General features: G+C 38.9%; 1 protein-coding gene across 1 annotated transcript in view; it reads right to left on the minus strand.

Annotated features, from left to right (window-relative positions):
• The window catches only part of LOC134741590 (uncharacterized), a 42,286-nt gene that overhangs the window by 14,668 nt on the left and 3,692 nt on the right, over nucleotides 1-23,926 (minus strand). Inside the window, exons 2-9 of the mRNA XM_063674427.1 lie at nucleotides 11,076-11,193; nucleotides 7,462-7,606; nucleotides 6,294-6,438; nucleotides 5,984-6,088; nucleotides 3,093-3,227; nucleotides 2,363-2,540; nucleotides 1,718-1,895; nucleotides 1,027-1,278 (exon numbers count right to left, since the gene is read on the minus strand). Coding sequence (XP_063530497.1) covers nucleotides 1,027-1,278; nucleotides 1,718-1,895; nucleotides 2,363-2,540; nucleotides 3,093-3,227; nucleotides 5,984-6,088; nucleotides 6,294-6,438; nucleotides 7,462-7,606; nucleotides 11,076-11,139 — 1,202 coding nt within the window. The 5' untranslated portion in view covers nucleotides 11,140-11,193. The remainder of the gene's footprint in view (nucleotides 1-1,026; nucleotides 1,279-1,717; nucleotides 1,896-2,362; nucleotides 2,541-3,092; nucleotides 3,228-5,983; nucleotides 6,089-6,293; nucleotides 6,439-7,461; nucleotides 7,607-11,075; nucleotides 11,194-23,926) is intronic.

Here is a 23,926-nt window from a genome sequence, read left to right on the forward strand (position 1 = left end):
TGAAAAGTGTATGGACGCAGATTTGTTTAGCAGTTCATTAGGCTTGTTTAAAAGAACTGTATATTCTTTATTAAAATAAGGGTGAAATGTTGCAAGCAACCCGATAGTAAGTACTTGTAATCTTAGTAATTTAAGTCTAAGTCTAAGTCTAAGTGAAAAGTGTAAGTATAAGTCTTTTCTCTTGTTTATACATTTATATGCTATTGTATTAGTTGGTATACTATTGTTTTGATTATGTACAACTACTAGGTACTACAAGTTTGCACTATTTATCATTACTCTTTAATTGTACCTCTATATGTGAATTAGGAAACTATAGGTCTATAAAAAATCAATTTGTAGCTATTAGCTAAGTTGCTTATGTTTACTTTAAGACTGTTTGTTTCTCAATAAATAATAATAAAAAAAAAAATTAAAAAAAAAAAATTAAAAAAAAAATTAAAAAAAATCTTGGGCGTTTATATGACTGGAACATCAAAGTATAAACTGAAATAGATGTCATAGGTATATTAAAGAAAAAGTGACGAAGCCCTTCAGTGGTGAGCGCCGGATTCGAACCGGCGTCTTTAGCAATCCGGGCTAACGCCTTGGACCCCTAGGCTTTAAGTGCTAGTCATCGCGTCCGAGGCCATATCGGCTATAGGCGTGAATATAGTAAGGCATATAGATAGACCCGAAGGTCAATTGACAACATGTCTTAACTATCCAATAGTAAAATGGTTTTCTGTGGGCAGCGCCAATCAGCATGAAGACAGCGTGCATGATAAAAGGCACGAGGAACGGGTTGTCAGGCGTCGCGTCCGAGGCCACGCCGGCTATGGGCGGGAATATAGTCCCGACTCCGAAGATCCCTTGACAACATGTCTTACCTATCCAACAGTAAAATGGCAGCGCCAATCAGCATGAAGACAGCGTGCATGATAAAAGGCACGAGGAACGGGTTGTCAGGCGTCGCGTCCGAGGCCACGCCGGCTATGGGCGGGAATATAGTCCCGACCCCGAAGATCCCTTGACAACGTGTCTTACCTATCCAACAGTAAAATGGCAGCGCCAATCAGCATGAAGACAGCGTGCATGATAAAAGGCACTAGGAACGGGTTGTCCGGCATCGCGTCCGCGGCCACGCCGGCGATGGGCGGGAAGATGGCCAGGCCGATGGTCCCGACGGCCAGCTGCCGGCCCACGTCGCCGCGCCCGATGGACGTCTCGCGCGTGGCGATGACGCAGGCCGTGCCGAGCAGCGCTAACGCCGCCGTCGGCCATATGTCGGAGAGGATCCTGCGCAAATATTCATTTATACAATAAGGTGAATTAATACTGCCCAAGACAATAAAGGTGCATTCCACGAGAATGTCCCTTACGAAACACCGTTCTTCTAATAGTTCTGAAAGGGCTGAGATAATGATATTGGGTCTGGTAATATGGGGCATTTTCTATGAAAAGGGACCTTATTGTCGATGGCGCATCATTTTTGTACCTACCTCATATTAGGTACAGTCACGGACTTAAATTATTGTGCCATTTAGGGTTTAGTTTACATTGAACTTTTCATACCGTTAGTATTGGCAACCAAATTAGCTTGAACCTTAGATGGATCAACAAAACGTCTGTGACAGTACCTAATATGAGGTAGGTACAAAAATGATGAGATGAGGTACAGTCAAGGTATTAAATATCGACACGAACAATCGGCACCTATTAGGTACAAAACACATACCTTATAACGAAGTAGGTCCAGAAAGTGGCGGTAGGGTCTCCGGTGTAAACCTTGCACTCTGCGTGGTCCATGATGGAGTTTTTCTCGTCGTAGGGGTCCAGGACTTGGCACCGCACGGTGGGGATGCAGTCCTCGCCGTCGGGCACGCGGCCCGGCGGCACCGTGCAGCTCGCGCCTCCTGCATCCGGAGATACACGGTCAATGGACAAGAATACTTATTTTCCCCTCACTAGCTTGGAAAGTTGTCTTTTATCCTTTAAAACAAGCGGGTAAAAACGCATTTTATCCACTAGTGGGGAAAGTAATTTGACCTTGGATGGAGCGTGTTTAAGTAACTTGACGTGAGCTTGACAGATAACAAAACGTAAAACGCTCATAATAATGGTGGACCCATAGATTAGTATATGTTATTACTGGTGTTGTTGTCGTCGTACGGCTTGTCGTCGTACAGTTCGTCGTACGGCTGGATGGCCATGGGCACAACAATGCGCGACTTGTAGTTCATGTACACGTGGTTCATACTGACCTACGCGGTAGGAGCAGTAGTCCGTGTTGTTGTGGTCGTACAGTTCGTCGTACGGCTGGATGGCCATTGGGTACGACCATGCGCGTCTTGTAGTTCATGTACACGTGGTTCATACTGACCTATGCGGTACGAGCAGTAGTCCGTGTTGTTGTCGTCGTACAGTTCGTCGTACGGCTGGATGGCCATGGGCACGACCATGCGCGACTTGTAGTTCATGTACACGTGGCATTGCCCGTCGATGCACAAGTGCGGTGGATGCTCTTGGATATCGTAGTCGTCGTCGTCGGAAACGACTTGCTGGGTACAAACGGTACATTGCGTGAATAAAGATAAAGTGTCACACTACACTTGTTTGCCTACCGGAATTCCAACACACTCTTACGGTAGATGTCGCTAGGCGTTCCCTAAGCCGGTTTTAAAGGGTATGGTGGCAATATTCGCCGTCAACGGGCAAGTCTCAGTAAGTAGAGCGGCGGAGTCGTGAATTCGAGACAGTGAATATTTCCACTTTTCCTTAGGTATATGTAAGCATTGTGGTATCGTTGGCAAACGTTTCTGTCTAATACAAAATTTACTTCTTGAGTCGCTGGGTAATAGAAAAAAGCGTTAATTTAAAAAAGTATTATCAGCACAGGTGGCCGAGGTGGGACGACCCGAAGTGCAGCAGCAGGGAAACTTTTGTCAGTCGTCAGGGGGCGCAAATTTGGTGACTGCCCCGGGCGCCATATCCTCTAGCTACGCCCCTGGATCTGGATATGAGTTTGAGTAAGTATAGCGACGATGTGAACAATGATAATTAATAAAGTGTCCGCATATCTATGACTTACAAATTGACATGCATATACTTACAGTGAAATTGAAGTATTTGTTCCACATGTTGGGTATGTTGATAGGGGTGGAGGTGGTGGGGTACACGGTTCGCACCCACGTCATGTTGGCGTCTCCGCAGCCGTACTCGCACAGTCCCAGGGCCAATACGCCCCTCTGAAACAATATTTATGTAATAAATAATAATACAGTACAACCGAATACAACTCGAAATATTCCGCATGCAGTAGAAAATTTTACATAACTCAGCGGATGGCATTTCGACCGTTCTTGCGGATTTTGAAACGAGCCTACAAGATTTTGTAATTTATTAGAATTTTACGTTAACGTAAATCAACCATCTTACCGACGAAAGAATAACGAAAGATTTATGCGGCGTATTTATTTGAAAAAAGTTATTAGTAGGTAATTATTACGTTCGTTTTGTAACCTTACTGTAGTAGGGGGTTACATACAGGGCCGGATTTAGAGGTGTGGAGGCCCCAGGGCAACAAAGGAGTGAAGGCCCCCTGGCCCCAAATATTTTTCCGAAATCTCTATTGTGGGCCCTGGTTATAGGTATGGGTACTAGAATTGAAGTCAAGCAAATAACAACAAAATCAAGTTGAACCACCAACTGCAAGGTGGACCAAAACACCACTCCGCCGACGACGGGCTGGGGGCAGAGCCAGGCGCTATGCGCGCCTGCTGCCTCCACCGTAGCGGGCTGCGCAGGGCTCCGGGGGAGTCCCTGCGGTTCTTCTAGCTCACAGGACGGGTCACTCACCAAGTGGCACCCAAAAATGCTCACGGCCTGCGGGCCGCCCGCCGGGGCGCTTGCGGTCGAATGCTTTTAGCGACCCTGCGGCACCCCATCTAAGGCGGATTCGGCACTCGTTGGTGGTTTTAGACGGTAGTCCTCTGGTTAGTCTGGTTCCCCCGGACCAGGTGGCATGCGTAAACGCATTTCCCCAACGTTAAAAAAAAAAAAGGTGGACCAAAAAGTTTCTTCCTTAAGTCACTTTCACTCATTCATTCAATACTGTTTTTTTTTTTATTAAAACTTTGTATAGCTGTGTGTAATAATATTACCTAAATAAAGGTACAGGGGCATATACCCCTAAACCTTTATTTAGGTAATATTATTACGAGTCGACCCAATTTTTGAGGGTAATGGTTTTCGTAGGAAACGTGTAAGGTGACCGGGGCAGTGTTCGCTTGGAACTGACATTTTAATATGCAAAAGCATTCAGGTATATTGGTCGTTGTTATGCCTGTTGGGTTGTCCGATTTTAAACTTTTATACAACAGCGTAAAGTTCAAAATATTTATTTGTTTATGAAGATGAAGTCAGGCCGATAAACTATAAATAGTAAGAAAGGATACGGTTAGCAACAAAGAAATAACAATAGGGAATATTACGCGAAATTCTGCGCAGGGGAAATATAAAATATAAATTCGCAAAACAAGAAAATCGAAATTTCGTTATCTAACATCTCTTGACACTTGCATATTCGAGCGATAAAGAGGCAGTTAGCGAAATTTCGGATTCGCGTTTCTCGGTAGGTTCTCTGTAAACAAACCGCTTTGATGCATCAATGTCATATTTTATTATCTCTGAAAACTTGTCAAAAACCTGTCAAAGGCACAGTATGTATAAGTTACTCTATGGTTTACTAAACGGGCTAGTGCTACACTCTGGTGGCAGAACATTGGAGTAATACCCCCTATATGTATACCTATTTTAGCTAAATACTGTGTGATAATGTGTGAGCTTTTTCAAGCCTTTTGGATTAGAAATAATTAACTTCCGTACTTTTAGTTACTTTTGAACCGGTAAATAAGCCTACGGCCTAGCTGATGGTAAGCAATGTAGTACATAATATATTTTCTAAAACAGTTGCTCAAAAAGTGGTACTTTTTGTGGCTGCGTAGCGTGCGAGAAGCTCAATTTCTCGAACTAGTGCTTTTTACTTTTTAGTTCCAAACTATACTTTCGAAACGCAGTTAAAATTGAATTTAGCTTGAGCAGGTACCAGGGCCTCACTCGTTACTCCTCGGTGTCGTTGACCAACCCGCGCCGGGCCCGCGGCGGCCGCGGCCGGGGCGCGCACGAGTATGAAGGTATCGCGGGCTGCGGCAACTCAAGTATCGCGGGCTGTATAGGTACTTTTGGTTTTGGTTTGGTATGGTGGTATGATTCTACTAATGATATATTAATTTATTATTTTTTCGCAATTGTATTAAAAATCGTCGTTTACAACACGTGTGAAATGTCTTTTCACACTAGTTGTAAAATGTACTAATGTGTCGACAGCGATAGGCACATTCAGTTAATTTTTGAGTTTGTCATTCTTACTACAAATTAGCGTAAGGTTATCAGATACTTATGTTAGGGTATCGCTATTGTGCGACATAACTTCCACCGGTTTCGTGTTAATTATAGATATTATTACTTTCTCGTAATTATTACGTAGGTACGTCAAGATAGGATAAAGGATGACTCACGTTAGACTGGGCCGTGTCCGGGCCGGAGCTTCCGGCGCTTACTTTTCTATGACATGACAGGTGATCACGTGATGCTTTCCATAGAAAACGAAACGCCAGAAGCTCCAACCCGGACACGGCCCGGTCTAACGTGAATCATCCTTGACAATTTAATTGAGTTAGTTTAAACACTAAAACCGAAGCCTTGTGCGACTCAGATAGGTATGTATTTTCGGTATGCCCGAAAACATTTAGGTAAGCAAATTAAATAACCGTATGTATACGTACGTACGCACTAAACGGCTTCATCTGCTATTTGTAGCGTTCTTAATAAGCGCTTTCGGTGTTATTTTCATACTGCGCTGACTAGCATCAAAATGTTTTATTATGCATGCTATTAGTCAGTGTAAGTGACTTGAATTGTTCAATATTGTTTACAAGCTTACCTTCTCCTCGGAAACGTAGTGGCACTGCCTGCCTTCCGAGCACTTGTCTTGCGTCACATACGCACCGTTCTCGTCGCAAGAGAACCACACGATCGGGCGGGGAGCCTAAACAAAAATATTCATATTACTTAATCCAGGACAGCATTCTGGCAGCGTGTGACGAAATTGACAAAGCACCTATTTCGATTCCTTTACAAAAATATGAGAAGATTCCGAAATTTTAAAAGTGGATACGCAACATTGGAAACTTTCCGACGGCACATCTAAGACTATAGCACATAGCCAATAGATCAAACCATGTTGAACTTACATTGCCGCGGTTGGTATAAGGTACGGCCAATAGTAGCGTGTAGAAGATGGCCCCCAGGATAAGGCAGGTGGCAGTGACGATACGCAGCAGGCGGCCGGAGCCGCTGGGTCCTCCGCCGCTGGTCGCACCGCGGCCAATGGATAGCCTGACGAGATAATAGGGTCATTTTTATCAAGCAGAAACGTCTGCGAGCGACTCTACCATTTATATTAAAGGAAAAATGGAAAATTGTCCGCCTCCAAGGCAAGACCGGCTCAGTGTTTCAAAAGGTCGCAAGTTCGAGTCTTTTTTTTAAATTATTTATTGAGAAACAAACAGTCTTAAAGTAAACATAAGCAACTTAGCTAATAGCTACAAATTGATTTTTTATAGACCTATAGTTTCCTAATTCACATATCGAGGTACAATTAAAAAGTAATGATAAATAGTGCAAACTTGTAGTACCTAGTAGTTGTACATAATCAAAAACAATAGTATACCAACTAATACAATAGCATATAAATGTATAAACAAGAGAAAAGACTTATACTTATAAGTCTTGCCGGAAGCAAATAATTTTTCCTTTAATATTTGAAATAATAGGGTTACGATCGATTGGATTCGGTTGGATTCGGCATAAAAACAATGTTTCGATCGAACCTTAAGGTTCGATTTCGGCTGAAACTATAGGAAAACCGAATCTTACCGAGATTCGGTTTTCCTATAGTTTCAGCCGGTTTCAGCAAAAAATCCGGTTTCGACACTAATCTTAGTTTATCGCAGTTTGAAAAAAGCTTAAAATATACGAGTTATATTATACGAGTTGTTGAGTATCCTCATGAGTAATTGAGTACTAGAGTAAAATTGAATTTTAACTTTTATTAAATTACTAAGACAATAAGGTTCCAGATTAAAAGCTAAAACGCTGGCGCTGCTTGCTAGCGATTAGGAGGGTATTATGAGACAGAAAGTTACCTCAAAATTACAAAAACAACAACTTTGCCTCCTTGTAAAATAAATAATTATTTTGCTTTGAAGCAAAATAAATGTAAGTGTGATCTTATCTTGTGAAAGTAATTTAGTAGGTAAGTACACTCAGGCACCTTACTCACTACTCAACAATGATGCAACGTCATGCTCCAAACTGGTCTTAAAGACGCTATTGTTGCACAAGCCATTGAATACAAACTTATCAATGAGATGTCCCAGAATGGCGGGTCCGAGGAGCGCCACGCACGGCGCGACAGCCGATATCAGGCGCGCCTCGCCGCGGCTCAGGCCCGCGCCGCCCTCGGTCATGTGCAGTGGCAGGAAAGGGAATATGCAGCCCACACCTGTAACAAACAGTTTCAAGAGTATGAATATATTTGTGGCTTTCCATCAGAGAGGGGTCCTTATGCTCCATGTGCATACCATGAGATTTATATTACCAGAGGTGTCCGACAACCGCGAATAGCGAAGAGCAATTTTTTTCTCTTGGAACAAGTATTCGCTGACACTGTGAAGTCGGCTATCAAGAATCTATGCATTTATTCTGCTAAATAAAGAAGCATTTATTCAGCTTTGCGCGAAAAAATAGTTGATCGCTAGACGTTTTCTCGCCACCAGTCGGACTGCTGTGGCTGCCTTATATCGAGGCAAAAGTTAACTTTTTCATCACTCCGTTCGTTGATAGAAAACACCAGTCGAAACTTAAATAATGTACCATTAAAATAGTCACGTCGCTTTTCGTAGCATCTGCCATCCCGATACATTTTTTATTTTTGTTCAGTGTTTGTCCATGTACGATAGGTAGGTAGTCATCTTGAATTAGGCTCCCTTTTCGGAAAGTTAACTTTTAATATATGTACCTACATAGATAATCATGTAAAAAATGGCTTTTTCAATTAACCCTAGAGAGTTTCACTTACCAAATATATTTTTTAATACTACGTTGGCGAAAATTTAGTTCTAAATAAACAAAATAGATTTGTTAAACGTTTTCAATTCTGATACTGAACTCCTGTTTCCATAGATGACGTTACTACCTATATTCTTCGCATTAAAATATACGAAAAAAACCTACTAGAAAAGTAGTAACGAATCTCTTGCTTTCTCCTAAAGCGGATGTTTTGAATAATGGTTCACGCAAACGCGATAATAACGCAAGGGTAAAATTTATCAACTGGGTCACGTCATCGTATCCTACCTGGGTAATTGCAATATTGTTTGCATGATGTCACGACATTTGTTACAATTGTTATTCAGAAGGTCAGAAACAGGACCATGACTAGCTGCATGGTGGGGCGTAAAGCCATGAAATTGGAAGGAGTTTCCTTCCTATTAGAAGATATGGCGCGCCGCGGGAAACTTGCGACGGGAGAAATGGCCGTTACGCGGGTCTATAAAACCTTTTAACTCAATTACTTTGAAAAATTGAAAATACCTATTATAAAATAAAACTATGAAAACGGATTATATTTATCGCGTATATTCAATATACGCGATATAATCCGTATATTCAATAAACGCGATATAATCCGTATATTCAATATGCGCGACATATAATCCGTTTTATAGTTTTATTTCATGAGTAACTATCGCGGTAACCGAAGACAATATTAAATACCTATTATACTTCTGTTCATAATTTTGGTCGTCAGATCCCTCGGCTATGTACATGCTACTACTACTCATTAGCTATTTTTATACTAAAATAAATTTATACTAAAATAAAAGGCCAGCTAAAGGCTTATTCATCCGACTGTCATTAAGAGTGATAAAATAGTAATTGAATGCCTTGAACCAGATAAATACTTTTACAGTACATATGGTGCTACTTTGTCGCACTAGTGCGTAAAGTGCACTTTTTGTGCATATGTCGAAAGTTTAAATGGCCATATGTACTGTAAAACGTTGTTCGATACACGTGCGAATAGGTAATTCGCAACTCGTGTCGATTTAAAACACTCCCTGCGGTCGTGTTTTAATTTATCGCCACTCGTTTCGAATTTCCTCATTTCCGCACTTGTATCGAAAATAACTAATTTCGCTTATTATCCATATAGGTGTACCTAAGTATCTACTATAAAAAAGTTTGCAATAAGTGCGCTTTTATGCCCAGGAAAAGAAATAACAGATAACGTGACATAAAACGGCGCAATACAGGTCGAGGTGAATGGTCCCTAAATCATTCGGTTCTTGGAGCTCCGCGCTCCTTAGATGGAAGCTTGCGAGTGCTGCGGCATTATTCTGCCAGCCGAATGAAAAAGGCAGTATTGTATGGGACTTGAATGCAATCGCACTACGTTTTTAACTTTCTATTTGAGTTGTTGCATTGCGGTGTAAGTCTGTCTCGTCGCTCGACATCTTTTTATCGTCGATTCGATGTGATTGCGATTAGTGTTGGTTAAGACTTGTATTAGTTTTTCATTTATGCATTTGTACCTATTGTTTGTCATCTCCTTAAGACCGTATCATGTACCTAGTCTGTATTGTCTGTTTTAAATTTCACGGTGTATTAGTTCGCTGTGTTGAATCAATGAAATAAAAATAAAAAATAAAAATACTGGAGAAAGTCCTTTGAGTCCTCTGCTTTAAGACTCGAATGAGTTTTTCACACTTATAATTAAGTCGAAACTCCAGTCCTTTCTAACTTGTTAGAGACCAGAGTCTTTTGTAGAGACTAGAATATGCTTAAACAGGGTTAAATAGATAATAAATAACAATTCCAATGTAATATACAATAGATAAAAGATTATCCATCCTTATGCGGTTAGTGGAAATAATGTATAATATTGAAATATAATCGAACCTTATAATTTGTTGATATGGCTATGACTGATGCTCTGTTAATTCAATTCAATTTTATTCATTGAAATGATATCGCCAGTAGCTTGTTTAAGTGTACCTAGGCCAAGGATGACTGTACAGCTATTTATAGTGGTTGAGGCCCTATAAAAACCTAATGGAGTCATGGTCCATTTAATGGAACGTGATCTTTTTTGTTCGCGGGTAAAAATGATCTTTGTATGGAAGAATGTTATTTATTCTACATTATTTGCGAGATAGAGGCAGTTAGTACAGTGCCAAGGGTGTAACAAAATAAGGGGGTGCCGCTTCTTCTAGCTACAGTTTGAATTTTTATCCATACAAACGTGAACCACCCTAGCCAAGGTGTTTCTGAGCAGGTGCTCAGAAACACCAGGTGCTCAGGTGGACAAGGTTGTCCACTCCGATATATCTGATTGATGGCAACTGTACACGAAACGCGAGGGTTCGGGGCTTGGGACAAAAGGGTGTGCGCTCTGCGGTGGTTATCGTATTCCTATTTCTTACTCATCATAAGAACGATTCCTTCGGGAATACACCAACAGAATTCATATACATATTTTCCCCACTCATACTCGTAAAGCTCGTGTTCATGCGGTGTGTAGATTGTATAATAAAGTTTCTTATATGATAAAAAGCTCTATAACGTAGCGGAGCAATTAATGAATATGTAGGTACCCTAAATTTCTTGCAATCGAAGTGAAAAGTAGACTTTATAATAACTAATATAAATACTCATTTATCCCTCGGCCCTATTGCCTCGGATAAAATGGGTTATTTTATGCTCTTGTTATACAATGTACTATAATATAGTTTTATACTCAACCTGTAGATTTTTGCCCTTACTTATGGATCCGGGGACTAACCGACAACTCGACAGTGTTAAAGTATTAAGATCACTCAATTTAGCCTTTTGAGGTTCGAGTTACCTACTAGAAAAGTTAAAAAACAGATGAGCACGCATTTTTAATAGCGTGTCGAGGTTCAAGTTACCTGCTAGAAAACAGAAGAGCACGCATTTGAGCGTGATGAGGTTCTTGTTGTCGAGTTGCTTCATTTTGGCAGATTTCTAACGCGTCAGGCCAGGCGACTTCCCGCTAACATCTTGCATCTGAAACCGGTAAAAGCGTCAATCAAAGCGTGTCTTCAATGAAAGTGGGAAATAAAGAACCTGCTAGTTCAACTTAGTAGCGTAGGCTATTTTATTAACGGTTAAGTCCAATCTCTTTATGAAATATAATTTTTACATTAAGTTAGTACTACCTACCTACCTACCTACCTATTACTAGAGACACCTATTGTGTGCCGTCACAATTAATATTCAGTAGGTATTGACAGTATTGTGATGAAGATATGAGTAAGTACTTGCTGATTTAAAATCATAGAAATCGCAAAAAGTTGTTTTGTCTAGTTTTTTCGTGTATCGTGTATTTTCGTAAAACTGATTACGAGACTGTTGTATTAAAGCAATTTCATTTGTCTAGCCTTATTGGCTTACAACTACATGTACCTCTATAAGTAGCCGCCAAAACTGCTAACAGAGATGTAAATCGTTAAGGTTTTCTAAACTTAATGAAATTTTTGCCAGTACCTAATTGAATATCAATTATTGAAAAAATAATTGACAAGACAAGAACTGAAATTAATCAGTATTATACGAAAATTCCGGTGGTAAATAATTTGCATAGCGGTCGGGAAGCACTCACCTACATTTACAGTACATATGGTGCTACTTTACCGCTCTAGTGCGATAATAAGCGCATTACGTAACTATGTCGAAATTTTAAAGGGCCATATGCTGTAATAGTACATTGCGATACAAGTGAGCTAAGTTGGTCGTAAGTAAGCGAGCGCGCAATAAGAAAGCCGATGTGTGTAATGACCAATGCACACGCGTTTCATACGACTTTTTCAACACGCACTCAAAGAAGGAAACTTTCATATTAATCAAATTTTAATTGTTAAAACAGTAAAAGCCAAACGAGATATGTCTCAACAGTATACATCCATGGTACAAATTGCCCATTCTCCTTTGTCATACTGCCGGCCGCCCCTCGCCCCGGCCGCGGGCGGCACGGCGGGCGGGCCGGCCGGGCCGCGGCAGGCGGTCGGGCGCGCCGGTGCCCGCCAGTCCGACCAATTAAAGAAGGCTCCGTTTCCGTGCATATTATTAGCAATCAGTTACCTTCTTAACTCAGTCGGATAATATAATGAAAGAGCACGAGTGTTTATAATATACCGAAAAAGCACGCGTGTTTAATATCTAGGATTATGAGCCAAAAATCAGTGGAATAAAAACGTCGTTTTGAGCGAGTGTGTTGAAAAATGTTCTGCGATACATGTGCGAATAGGTAATTCGCAACTCGTGCCGATTTAAAACACTCCCTTTGCTTGTGTTTTAATTTATCGCCACTCGTTGCGAATTTCCTATTTTTCGCACTTGTATCGTAATGTACTAATACCTAACGTGTGTCGGAGTCACTTTACATTATGTCACGTTACTTCGTAACCGCGCTATGTCTCGGACACGTTTCTTTATTTACATGATCCGCCCACGTGCTATTGTCGCTACCAAATAATAGACTAGCTTAGCTAACGTCTCGTTTGTTTGTCTCGTATTGAGCCGTATGTGAATATTGCTCTTAATACCTAATTCAATCCGTACCATTACATAATAGTTATTTACGATACAAGTGCGGAAAAGAGGAAATTCGAAACGAGTGGCGATAAATTAAAACACGACCGCAGGGAGTGTTTTAAATCGACACGAGTTGCGAATTACCTATTCGCACGTGTATCGTACAACGTTTTACAGTACATATGGCCCTTTAAACTTTCGACATATGCACGAAAAGTGCTCTTTTACGCACTAGTGCGAGAAAGTACCACCATATGTACTGTAAAATAGTATTAATATAAAGAAATGTTATCCTTCGTATTTGCTATGGATATGATATCATCCAAAGATTGTTGGACAATAAACAATAAGTCAAGTAAATTACGATACTAGTTTATAAAGTTTGCTGGTCAAAATTTCCACTTGCCATATTTCGAAGCACGGGTATTTCAATCCCTAACAGATTTTTCACTTTACAGTTAGGCATAGTGGACCTTATTAGCCATGGACCTTTTGTTTTACCACACCATACCTAGTGAGCAGTGAGGGTATTGCCTCCCTTCGAATGCCAATGTAGACAGCCAGCCTATTCTAACTACCTACAATATAAACTATTTATCAAGGAATAGTTAATAGGTAATCATTAATTTACTTAAGTAATTGTTGGTAGTGGCCTCAAGGACAAAACAATTGACGGTTACTCGTAGTTAATTTTTGTCACGCAATTCGACGAGACATGGACGAGACCGTAAAAAGATGTTATTAGTTCCACTGGTTCCACATGAAATATATAGTCGTTTTAAACAATTTGCAGACGTATTTAACTACATGTGTGAAATTTTCAATCGATTCTACTTCCCGTGAGATTTAAAATTTTCCAATAAACCTACTATCTATTGTCCCCAGAAATTTCTAAATTGCGAAAATTTTATGAGGCGCGCGCACCGTTTTTACGCCTCATACGAAAAACACTTGGCCGGTGACGTCAGAAGGGCAATATTTAAACAAATATGTTTAATTTTAATTTAATTTTTATTCATAGACCAACTGAGATCATTGTTGTTAGTACACATAAAGCTTAAATAAAGCTTAAATTTTAGGTTTTAAAACTCAAATCTTTACAAAAAATTCCAAAAAATTATACTTTAATACAGACTTAATACAGGAAGGAAGATCATTTATATACAGCAAGAATAGAAGTGGCCCTAATATGTTGCCCTGCGGTACTCCACAGAGTATACTTTACAGGACTAAGTAGGTTTTAGCAACCGACCTCCCACTCCCACCTACTCTGATACCGAGCAAACGCAAGCTATTTCTCACTTCATAAGAAATGATCTCGGCTTAATCTTAGACATCAGACTAATGCGCGACTCAATGCGCCATACAATAAGTAGAAAATGTGCCGTGCCTACTCTAAAACCCAGATATTTGGGGTCAGTCCCACTATAATTATAGTTACAGAATGTTCAACATTTACGCCGCTGACGGCTGGTCTTTTAATAAAGGGTATCGCCCACTGTATCTGGGTTACGTTCGAGTAAACATAAACATTTAGGGACGATCCGAGACTTTCACATTAATAGAATCCGAGCTGATGGCCGCGTCAGCCAACTCAGTAACAACTATGACAAAGTGCGACATATATTGATAGAAATAGAACGGATCGATGCGATGCGATTCAAATTGACACACATAGTTGACAGAGTTGCCTATAGATACAATTGTGCCACCTAGTCCATCTACTGGGCCTGAAAATCAGCGTCGCGGAGTGTGCCATGTGGCTCATACCGTGACACCAAGCTGAGTAAGGACCATTTAGCGCAACTTCATTTTGTGTAATTATTTTTAGTTTTATGTAATATGTTGTGCTAATAAATGCTTTTTCTTTCTTTCTTCTTTTCCTTCTATATATTCACTAATTTGGAAAAAACTTACGTCTAGTACCTACACCTACTACAAACTAAAAGAAAAATGTGGAGACAAATGTATGCTGATACTTCGTGTCAAATATAAATAGCAGTAAATGTGGAGACAAATGTATGCTAATACTTCGTGTCAGCTATAAATAGCAGTAAATGTGGAGACAAATGTATGCTGGTACTTCGTGTCAACTATAAATAGCAGTAAATGTGGAGACAAATGTATGCTGATACTTCGTGTCAACTATAAATAGCAGTAAATGTGGAGACAAATGTATGCTGATACTTCGTGTCAACTATAAATAGCAGTAAATTTTTGTATAAATGTGGGTAATATGTATGAGATATCTACGATTATTTTTACATAACAATGACAATAGATATTTCTCATGACTTTTTATCTCTATGATATTATTATTAGGTTAGAAAAACTAAATTACTCTTTCTGTGCATGTGGAAAATCAATGCAGATAGGCATTATGCATAGTACTGATAAGTATAACATATATATCGACTAATAGGCACCTAATAATGTCCCTATTACCTACCGACTTGTATAATATAAATAATAGAGACCACCACCACTTGCAACGGTTGCAATCTTTAACAATCATATAATAGAGTTAGACCAAGATAAGTCTGCAACGAGTTTGATCGCATAAGCAGTGCAAGTGTTATTTAAATAAATAAATAAATATAGGGACATTCATTACACAAATTGACTACGTCCCACGGTAAGCTCAATAATTAAGGCTTGTGATACTCAGACAACGATATATAGAGATCACATAGAGATAGAGATAGATAGAGATCTTATACCTATAATATACAAATACTTAAATACATAGAAAGCATCCATGACTTAGGACCAAATAAATGCCTTTACCGGGATTCGAACCCAGGACCATCGGCTACATAGGCAGGGTCACTACCCACTAGGCCAGACCGGTCGTCAAACGTCATAATTTCATAGAAGTGTGACGTTTAAAACAACACTTGCACTGCGTGTGCTATTAAAATCGTTGCAAACTTATCTTGGTCTAGCTCTAGAACAGAACTCTACTAAGTAATATGTGAAAATGATGTTCATCTGTAATGATTTAGGTATTTTGCGCTTGACGCATCAAGTACTTATGTTTAGTTTTATTTTTATATAGTAGTATGATGGAATAAGTATGTAGCTGCTTAGGTATCAGCACATTATTTTGTTTTTGTTCATGATCGATAGATATTGAGGTAAACAAAGCTCAGAAAATACCGTTTACTTAACACCTAAATCACCTTATAACTCCACTCAGTAGGGTCATTTCATTACACATTAGGGTACTCGTAGTAGGTTAGGTCAGCATAATATTATCTACCTCGTGTCCTCATTCATACCTATTCGCATGTCAGCGCATAGTTAACATAGCAGCGGGCGACTCGTACATTTAAATTAGTTTTTTACATCAGTAATTAAGTCAATATGTATGTAATATGGTGCCAAACTATAGTTAAAAATGTAGGCGTGAGAATGGAAATCAACTCTCCATCCAACGCTTGCATACAACGAATGACAGTGCGCACTGCGCAGCAAGCGTGACGAAACGACGCGAGGGGTACGGTACACAAACATAATGAGCAACTCATGCCCACACCTCTTTACCCGTTAATAATTAAATTTTAACATGCTTCTTGCAAAATAAATTCAAATAAAAACACTTTAAAATGTAGCTAGCTGTGCGTATACATGCAAAAAACTTTCAACGCACTTATTCATATCGATCGCTTATCGATTTTTGAACGATGACATAATGTGCACCACACCTAGACCCCTAAGCATTAAATATGACCTTGCGTCCAAAAGCCTGTAGGGCTAAGATGGTCGCTTTTTTATCATCTGTCATCATTCCTGTCACGTTCTAACAAGTGTACGTGCGAAAGTGACGCATGACATGACAATGATAAAAATGCGACCATGATACCGCCGCTGATCTCTCAAGCTTCTGTCATCGGAAACAAAACTATCAACAGTAATACAATTACAAATCCATTAAGGAAGTTAAACTGGAACATTTCTATTAAGCTGTAACTAATTGAGAGCCGCATGTTAATCTACGTTAATTAAAATAAACCGCTGTAGAGTTAGACCAAGTAAAGTCTGCAACCATTTTGATAGATAGTATACGCAGTGCAAGTGTTATTTATACGTCATCATTTCATAGAAGTTAACCTCATATGCTGAAGTTGATTAAACAACTGTTTGAAAACAGTACCTTAGCCTTAGGTATTCACATATATTAAGAGGGCTCCACGCAGTGTTTCAAATCTCTAACCTTATAATTTCATTATCATTCCATTCTGAAATCTTCACGTCTAATGAAGAAATTAAGATAAAAAATATGGACTTATATTTGAATTAAATTAAAACATTTGTGTTGCAGAATAACAAAATGACTAAGACTAAGATTAGTTTTATCAACTACTTAACATTTTTAGTTTTCGTATACTTTTATTTTATCAGTAGCCATATAATTTTGTTTTATTAAATTAATTTAACTCCTACATTTATCATCTGTGAAATCTGTAATTAAGATATAATATTTTTATGTACTATGTACATTTTTAAAACTTTCTCTAGTAGCTAACTATAGCCTGTTCCGAAAGTTCCGATTTTGTGCACATTATCCGCCAAAGGCGCATAATAAGTACCCCGATTTACAGATGTATTATTTCCTATATTTTTATTAATCATTTGTCCCCCGAAGGTAAAATGAATGACTTCATTTATCACATCACATTTGAAAAGAACGATCTGACCCCGAAGACGCGCGTCGCGCGAAGCAGAAATGTCGTCACCGCTATACTCGGCGAAGGCCTGTCGCCCGCTCCCGCCTGCATTTCGACAGCGATATCGCTAAAGAACTAAAATGGATTCTCAACGGTCAACATATGTCACGTTAGTTATTTCGAGAAGATGTTTCGATTAAATTGACTTAGAAATTTATGCCATCCCGTTTACAGGTTGTAAGAAAAATAAATAAAACACGATATCGTCCATCTTGCCACACCGGTTTTGCAATATCTATGTTTGCTTTTTTTTTTCAAACCGGCAAACGGCCATGCGGGACATCTAATGCAAGTTGTTAACAGGAACTCAATTCGATTTGTTTTAAAGTTAGCTTTTGTTAACAAGTTTGGGAACAAATCAAATTATTTTATTAAATATTTTGGTTTGTGTGTTTGTGCGATAGCTAAAGACGCCGGTTCGAATCCGGCCTTCACCACTGGAGGGCTTCGTCACTTTTTCTTTAATATATGACATCTATTACAGTTTTTAGCTTTTGTTATAAAATATAAACAGTCAGATTTTGCGTTACGAAATGCCAAAAACATAATTAAATACGAGTATATGCGCTCCTACACCCGAAGACGATGGCGAGTCTTGTATTGGATCCAGGCCCGACCACGACACGATAATAAGATTTAATGATTGCACAAATTCAACTTTTATTAGGTGTTCTTTAGTACCACCAATGTCATGAATTTGTGCGGTAGGTATATACATATATAGTTTTCAAGATATAGCGCGGTACCATTTTTGGTCGGGCGGGGCTACCGGGACCCTGGCACCACACTACTCTAGCAGGATTGTTTTGGTGCTATTTTGTACCTCTAACTCCAGCACCTTGTGACTTTATAGTTTTTCAGTTATCAAGGCACCACTGTACCCCCGCCCGACCAAAATCATACCGCGATATTTTGAAAACTATGCGTCACAAATTCAAGGGATCGGTGGCACTAGATACCTAATAGCACCTATTTAAAAATGTTGAAATCGTGTACTTAACTAAATCCTGTTAGATTGATGTGGTCTGGCCATTGCTAAGATCGAAATTCGTTATATGTCTCTATATCGCTCTTGCATATCGAACGATAGAGAGGCAAATAGACGAACGAAGGAACGATGTGGTTCGCTGTAAGCCCTCAGACATCAAGGAAACAAGAGAAGAATACAAACTGTTTATATTATATTAATGACTGAACAAACTCTATGACCCTAACGCCAAAGCAAATAATCGAAATCTCGTTATCTGTCTCTCTATCGCTCTTGCATATTCGAGCGATAGAGACAAAGTTTGGATTTTTGTTTATCGAGCCTCAGCTGCAAGTAGCGAGGCATTTAAAACGGTCTGCATTAGAAAATTACTTAGCACATATAGTTTGTCAAATGAGTGTATCATTTCAAACATAGACAGAGAGAACCATACTATCTTTGTCTTACATTAGTACTAGCACCCAAAAGAAAAGGGTGAGTATAGTTTTTTTTTTGTTATTATTTACTGACAACTTGGTTTGAATTTGACCAACTATAATTTCGGCACCATTTATTTGACCGTCGACGGCGCCGCACTTCCGTCTCATGAATATGTATCTTTTAATCGAAAATGGGGGACCATTTATTTTCATGTCACGTATTACATTTTGACCAGTGCTTAGTAGTACTTAGCAGTCGTAAAACTTTCCAAATGTGTAGATGCAATTATCACGTGCAAAATATGAAGAAATATTCAGCCGAAGATATTTAAAACAAATCAATAAATAACAAAGGTAAGCTACACGTAATTGCATACCTATATAGGCTGCTCAAAAACTAATATTTTAAGTGGAACACGTATGTAATACCTACACGATATATATGAATCAAGCATAAAAACCACAAGCGGCTTAGTTTTCTAGTAGTTACGTAGTCATAGATTCTATTGTTTTACATTTAGGGTGCTCCTAATTCGTATTCCGGGGCTTCCTCAAAGAATATGTTAGACACGGCATGTAGCTTACATTACATATAATATAACAGAATAAAATTTGAAATATTTATGAAGTACCCGTGAGTATTAGTACAAAAAATAAAAATATACTTACCTAAGGAATACTGGCTGTATCTATGAGAAAATTAAGTGAGAAAACTTGGGATAATTTTTTCACAAGAAAGGAACGTAAGCCCTCATACTGTAGATTAGCTAATATTTAATAGTTAATCAAGTAGGTATGTATTTTAACTTATGTTATACTAGCTTTTGCCCGCGGATTAGTAATTTGAGTAGTTAATTTTTTATCTAATCTGCTTTTTATCGATTCCCCATACAAACTTCCACCCCCCTTTTCACCCCCCATACAAACATTTTCGGTCGCCCGACGCAAATGAGTCGACACCGTTCATTTTCATTTACATTTACCAGAAATGGGGAATAGTCGATGCAGACACATTTTGGTCACAAAGTGTGGTCGCCGTGTGCACATATTGTTACCAGTTTTTTTTTCGGTCACAATGTTTCGAAACAGTTCGAGTTCGGTAACGGTTATGTACGATAATAAAATTGTGTACAGATTTGGTCACAAACTGAATGCAAAGTGTATTTAAAAAATGTTTCGACACTTTGTGACCGAAAAGTGTACACACGGGCGACCACACTTAGTTACTGAAACAAGTCGCATTGTGTGCACACTGTTACCACACTTACCACACTTAGTAACCAAAATTGTATACAGTCGCAAAGTGTAGTAACCGTTACGACACATCTGACATTTAGTTACTACTTTCTGCGATTCTGCGACCGGAATGGTTGTATGGGCCCCATAAAGGATGATTTCTGGGATAAAAATTACCCTATGAAAGGACATAGGGTAGTTTTTATCCCAGAAATCATGGACTCAATACCAAATTTCAACTTAATCGGTCCAGCGGTTAAAGCATGAAGAGGTAACAGACAGATAGACAGACAGACACACTTTCGCATATATAATATTAAGTATGGATATAGCGTCTTAATATATATAGAGGCTTAGTTTATAAGTTATTAAATAAAATAAAAAAATAAAAATTATTTAATTCAGATTTTCAAAAAGTCCATATTTTGTCCATATTATATGTTAGTATAGGTTTAACTAACATAGGCTTAAGGGAATGTACACTAACACTATGGACATGGTCTGAAATAAAATATATTGAATTGAATTAATCGTATGTCTAGAACGTACCTACAAGCTAAAAATGGTCACGCAAACATCGCAAACATAAATTAATTTAGACAGTATAAAAAATTAACGACATAAGCTGGAATTACGCTCGGTATGGTATACATACACATTGTCATGTATTCAGGATTTGGTGGTTCGTTGAACCCGCAAGATTCGCGTTCGGTTTCAGGCGCGGCAGCGGAGGGAGCGGCAAGCGGCAACGTCTTTTGGTGTTTGAATCGATCCCGTGGGGCGATACCATTTTGTAGCGATATTAAAAATCGGCCAAGTGCGAGTCGGACTCGCGCACGAAGGGTTCCGTACCATTACGGAACAAAACAGCAAAAAAAATCACGTTTGTTGTATGGGAGCCCCATTTAAATATTTATATTATTCTGTTTTTAGTATTTGTTGTTATAGCGGCAACAGAAATACATCATCTGTGAAAATTTCAACTGTCTAGCTATCACGGTTCATGAGACAGCCTGGTGAAAGACGGACAGACGGACAGACAGACGGACAGCGGAGTCTTAGTAATAGGGTCCCGTTTTTACCCTTTGGGTACGGAACCCTAAAAAATATGGAGGAGCGTGCTTATGCGGTTTATATAGATAGGTATGCAATTTGGGAATGGAACCTTGTCACAACAACATGTAATGATAGATAATGTTTAGGTAATTATATCGATTCTATCGTAGAGGAAAGAAGTAAGAAAAATCAAATAACTATCTAATATGTTTTTACAAGCAGAAACGGATATTCAATTACCTTACTTACTCTTGATTTTGGCTTAAATGCTTGCCTTTCTTAATTCCCATCAATCAAATGACTACTTGTGGCATCGATAGTTATTAACTGCCCATACCTAGGTGGAGCTTTATGTCTTTGCAAGCTGGCATGTAGCGTAAATACCAAATTTGAAACATTGAAATTATCTCTGTTTATGTCTGTAACTTTAGGTATTTTAAAGAATGTAAACAAACCAAAATTAGGTATTTTATTGGGCAAGAAAATTCTTCAAGTTAATTAATTGAACTCGATGTGCCAAACTCAGAATAATAACTAAAGCATAGAAACCGGGTAAAAATGCTTTGGAAACATGTATACCCGTCCGTAACTTCCTTACGAATTAGATAAGGGTCTTATTTCTAGGGTTCCATATTCATAATTTCTTCGATACTGTAAATTTAAATGAGCCTCACGAGGTCATGTAGCCTATGAGGCATCAAGCGTTGGGTGTAGTGTATTCCCATTTGTCCCCGCCCGGCAGAAATAGGAATAGGTATAGGTACATTCATATAAATCATTCCCATTTTGTCTGCAGTCACGTGGGGCGGGGACAAATGATAATATTGTACACAATGAAATTCGAGTGAAGTAGATTGTCCACTCGTTCCTTAACACGATAACACGAAGATGACGGTTTATTTATAGAGCCTACCTAATAGTACAATAGTCTGAAATGAATGGACAGGGCAAGAGGTCAGCAGCAATAAAACGATAAGTTTGTGTTCCACTTCCACTGTAGGTAATATCTTGCAAGTAGAATAGCGACAGTTTACATACAAAGTTTACAAACAGGTTACAGAAGACAGAACATATACCAGACCTTCTGGTACCTATAGGTCTCGTGACTCTTGTGAGGCTATTTCGAACGACACACAGGACTATGTAACGTGTCAGTTTTCTTCATGTAAGATGTATCCACCTATGTAAAAGCGGCTGAATCGATCCCACTAATGCGAAAGTAACTCTGTCCGTCTTTTACTCGTAACTCTTCACAATCAAAGCGCTTCACGAGAAGAAGTTGCGGGCATAAAGCTAATATGAAATAATTGACTAACACTAACTCTGGACCGACTTTGACAGAACAAAGTCTGGAAGTGTTAACGTCACATATTTTCATAGAAGAAAAAGCTAGAGATAGACATGACATGATAAATTGATGATCGTTGATAGAAGACGCCATCAGCGTTTGAAGATGTACGGTTGTCTTAGCTAGGCCCTAGTACGTACAGGAGTAGGGAGCTAGGGAGTATTAGGTAGGTACGTTACATTGTTTTTATGGCCCAGAATACCCAAAATACCTACGTTTTATTATTTATGTTCAACGATGGTACAAAAAGATGGTATAGTACATTGTATAATTGAACTGTTAAGCTAATATAGTCAAGCTAATATCAGGTGATCTTTTTTGACTGCACAATCTCAGCCGAAAATCTGTCTGAGACATAAAAACAATGTTTAAGTAGGTACCTACACTGCAGCTACTTTAATAGGTATGTAAGGTATATCCTAATTGTAATTTAACACTAGTAAACACATTTTGGGCACTCCCTAAACACAGTGAACCATAAAAGACGGTTATACGGCAAACATGTGCAACCCATATAACAGTTCCCACCATCGCCATGACATCAACGGTAACCGGGAAACTTTTATTGTTTTGGAATCTGGCAGACACGGAAATCAACTAAAATAGAAATATAACAACACGGAAATCGATTTTCCAAGTAAACGGTAAATTCATATTTTGTGATTGTAATCTGAAAAAACTTAGTGGAAATATAGATGATAAGAGTAGGTGGCTATGATACTTAATTATAAAGGTTTCTTTACAGTGCCTATGTCGCGAATATCGCGAATCGGCTAATAGCTGCCAACGTCATGGAGTAGATGGCGCTCGTAGTCACGTTTAAGTAAAATAACCGCTTCTAGGTTGTTGTGATTTTTGAGGGTAAGACAAGGGGGTATATGCGCGAACGAGAGTAAGAAAAGGAGGTTGTGTGCGAACAAAGCTACGGGAAGGGTGATATTTGTTTTAGGATCTATTCAAGAACTTTCTTATGGTGTTATTAGAATAATGAGGTGTCTCTTGTAGATTGTGACTAACATTCATTGTGATATCAGTATTCAGTGTGAACAGTGATCCGAGGGAATTGTTCATGGCTAATGTAAGTAAAGTTCAATTATAATTATACGAAGGGTTTCGTCTCAAGATATTAGTAATTTAGAATTATAGAACACATTGTAGTTACGAGAAAGTGTAACCTCTCATCATATGAACTTAAGGTAAACTTAGTGTGCGGAAAGGGGTCGCTATAAGAGGAGGTTGGAAGCGACTATGAATCCCAAGTAACCAGATGGATAATCAGGTGTAACTCATGTCGTCTCATGTTATATGTAGGTAACAAAGTAGAACACCAGCAATGAATTATCGTCATCTCACTAACGTCCAGGCCTCGTATAGGTATGTAGTATGTTTACATATCGTTTTTCCAGTATCAGTAAAGGCATCAGCTCAT

This window comes from Cydia strobilella, chromosome 5 (genome assembly GCF_947568885.1).
Source record: "Cydia strobilella chromosome 5, ilCydStro3.1, whole genome shotgun sequence".
NCBI classification, from domain to species: domain Eukaryota; kingdom Metazoa; phylum Arthropoda; class Insecta; order Lepidoptera; family Tortricidae; genus Cydia; species Cydia strobilella.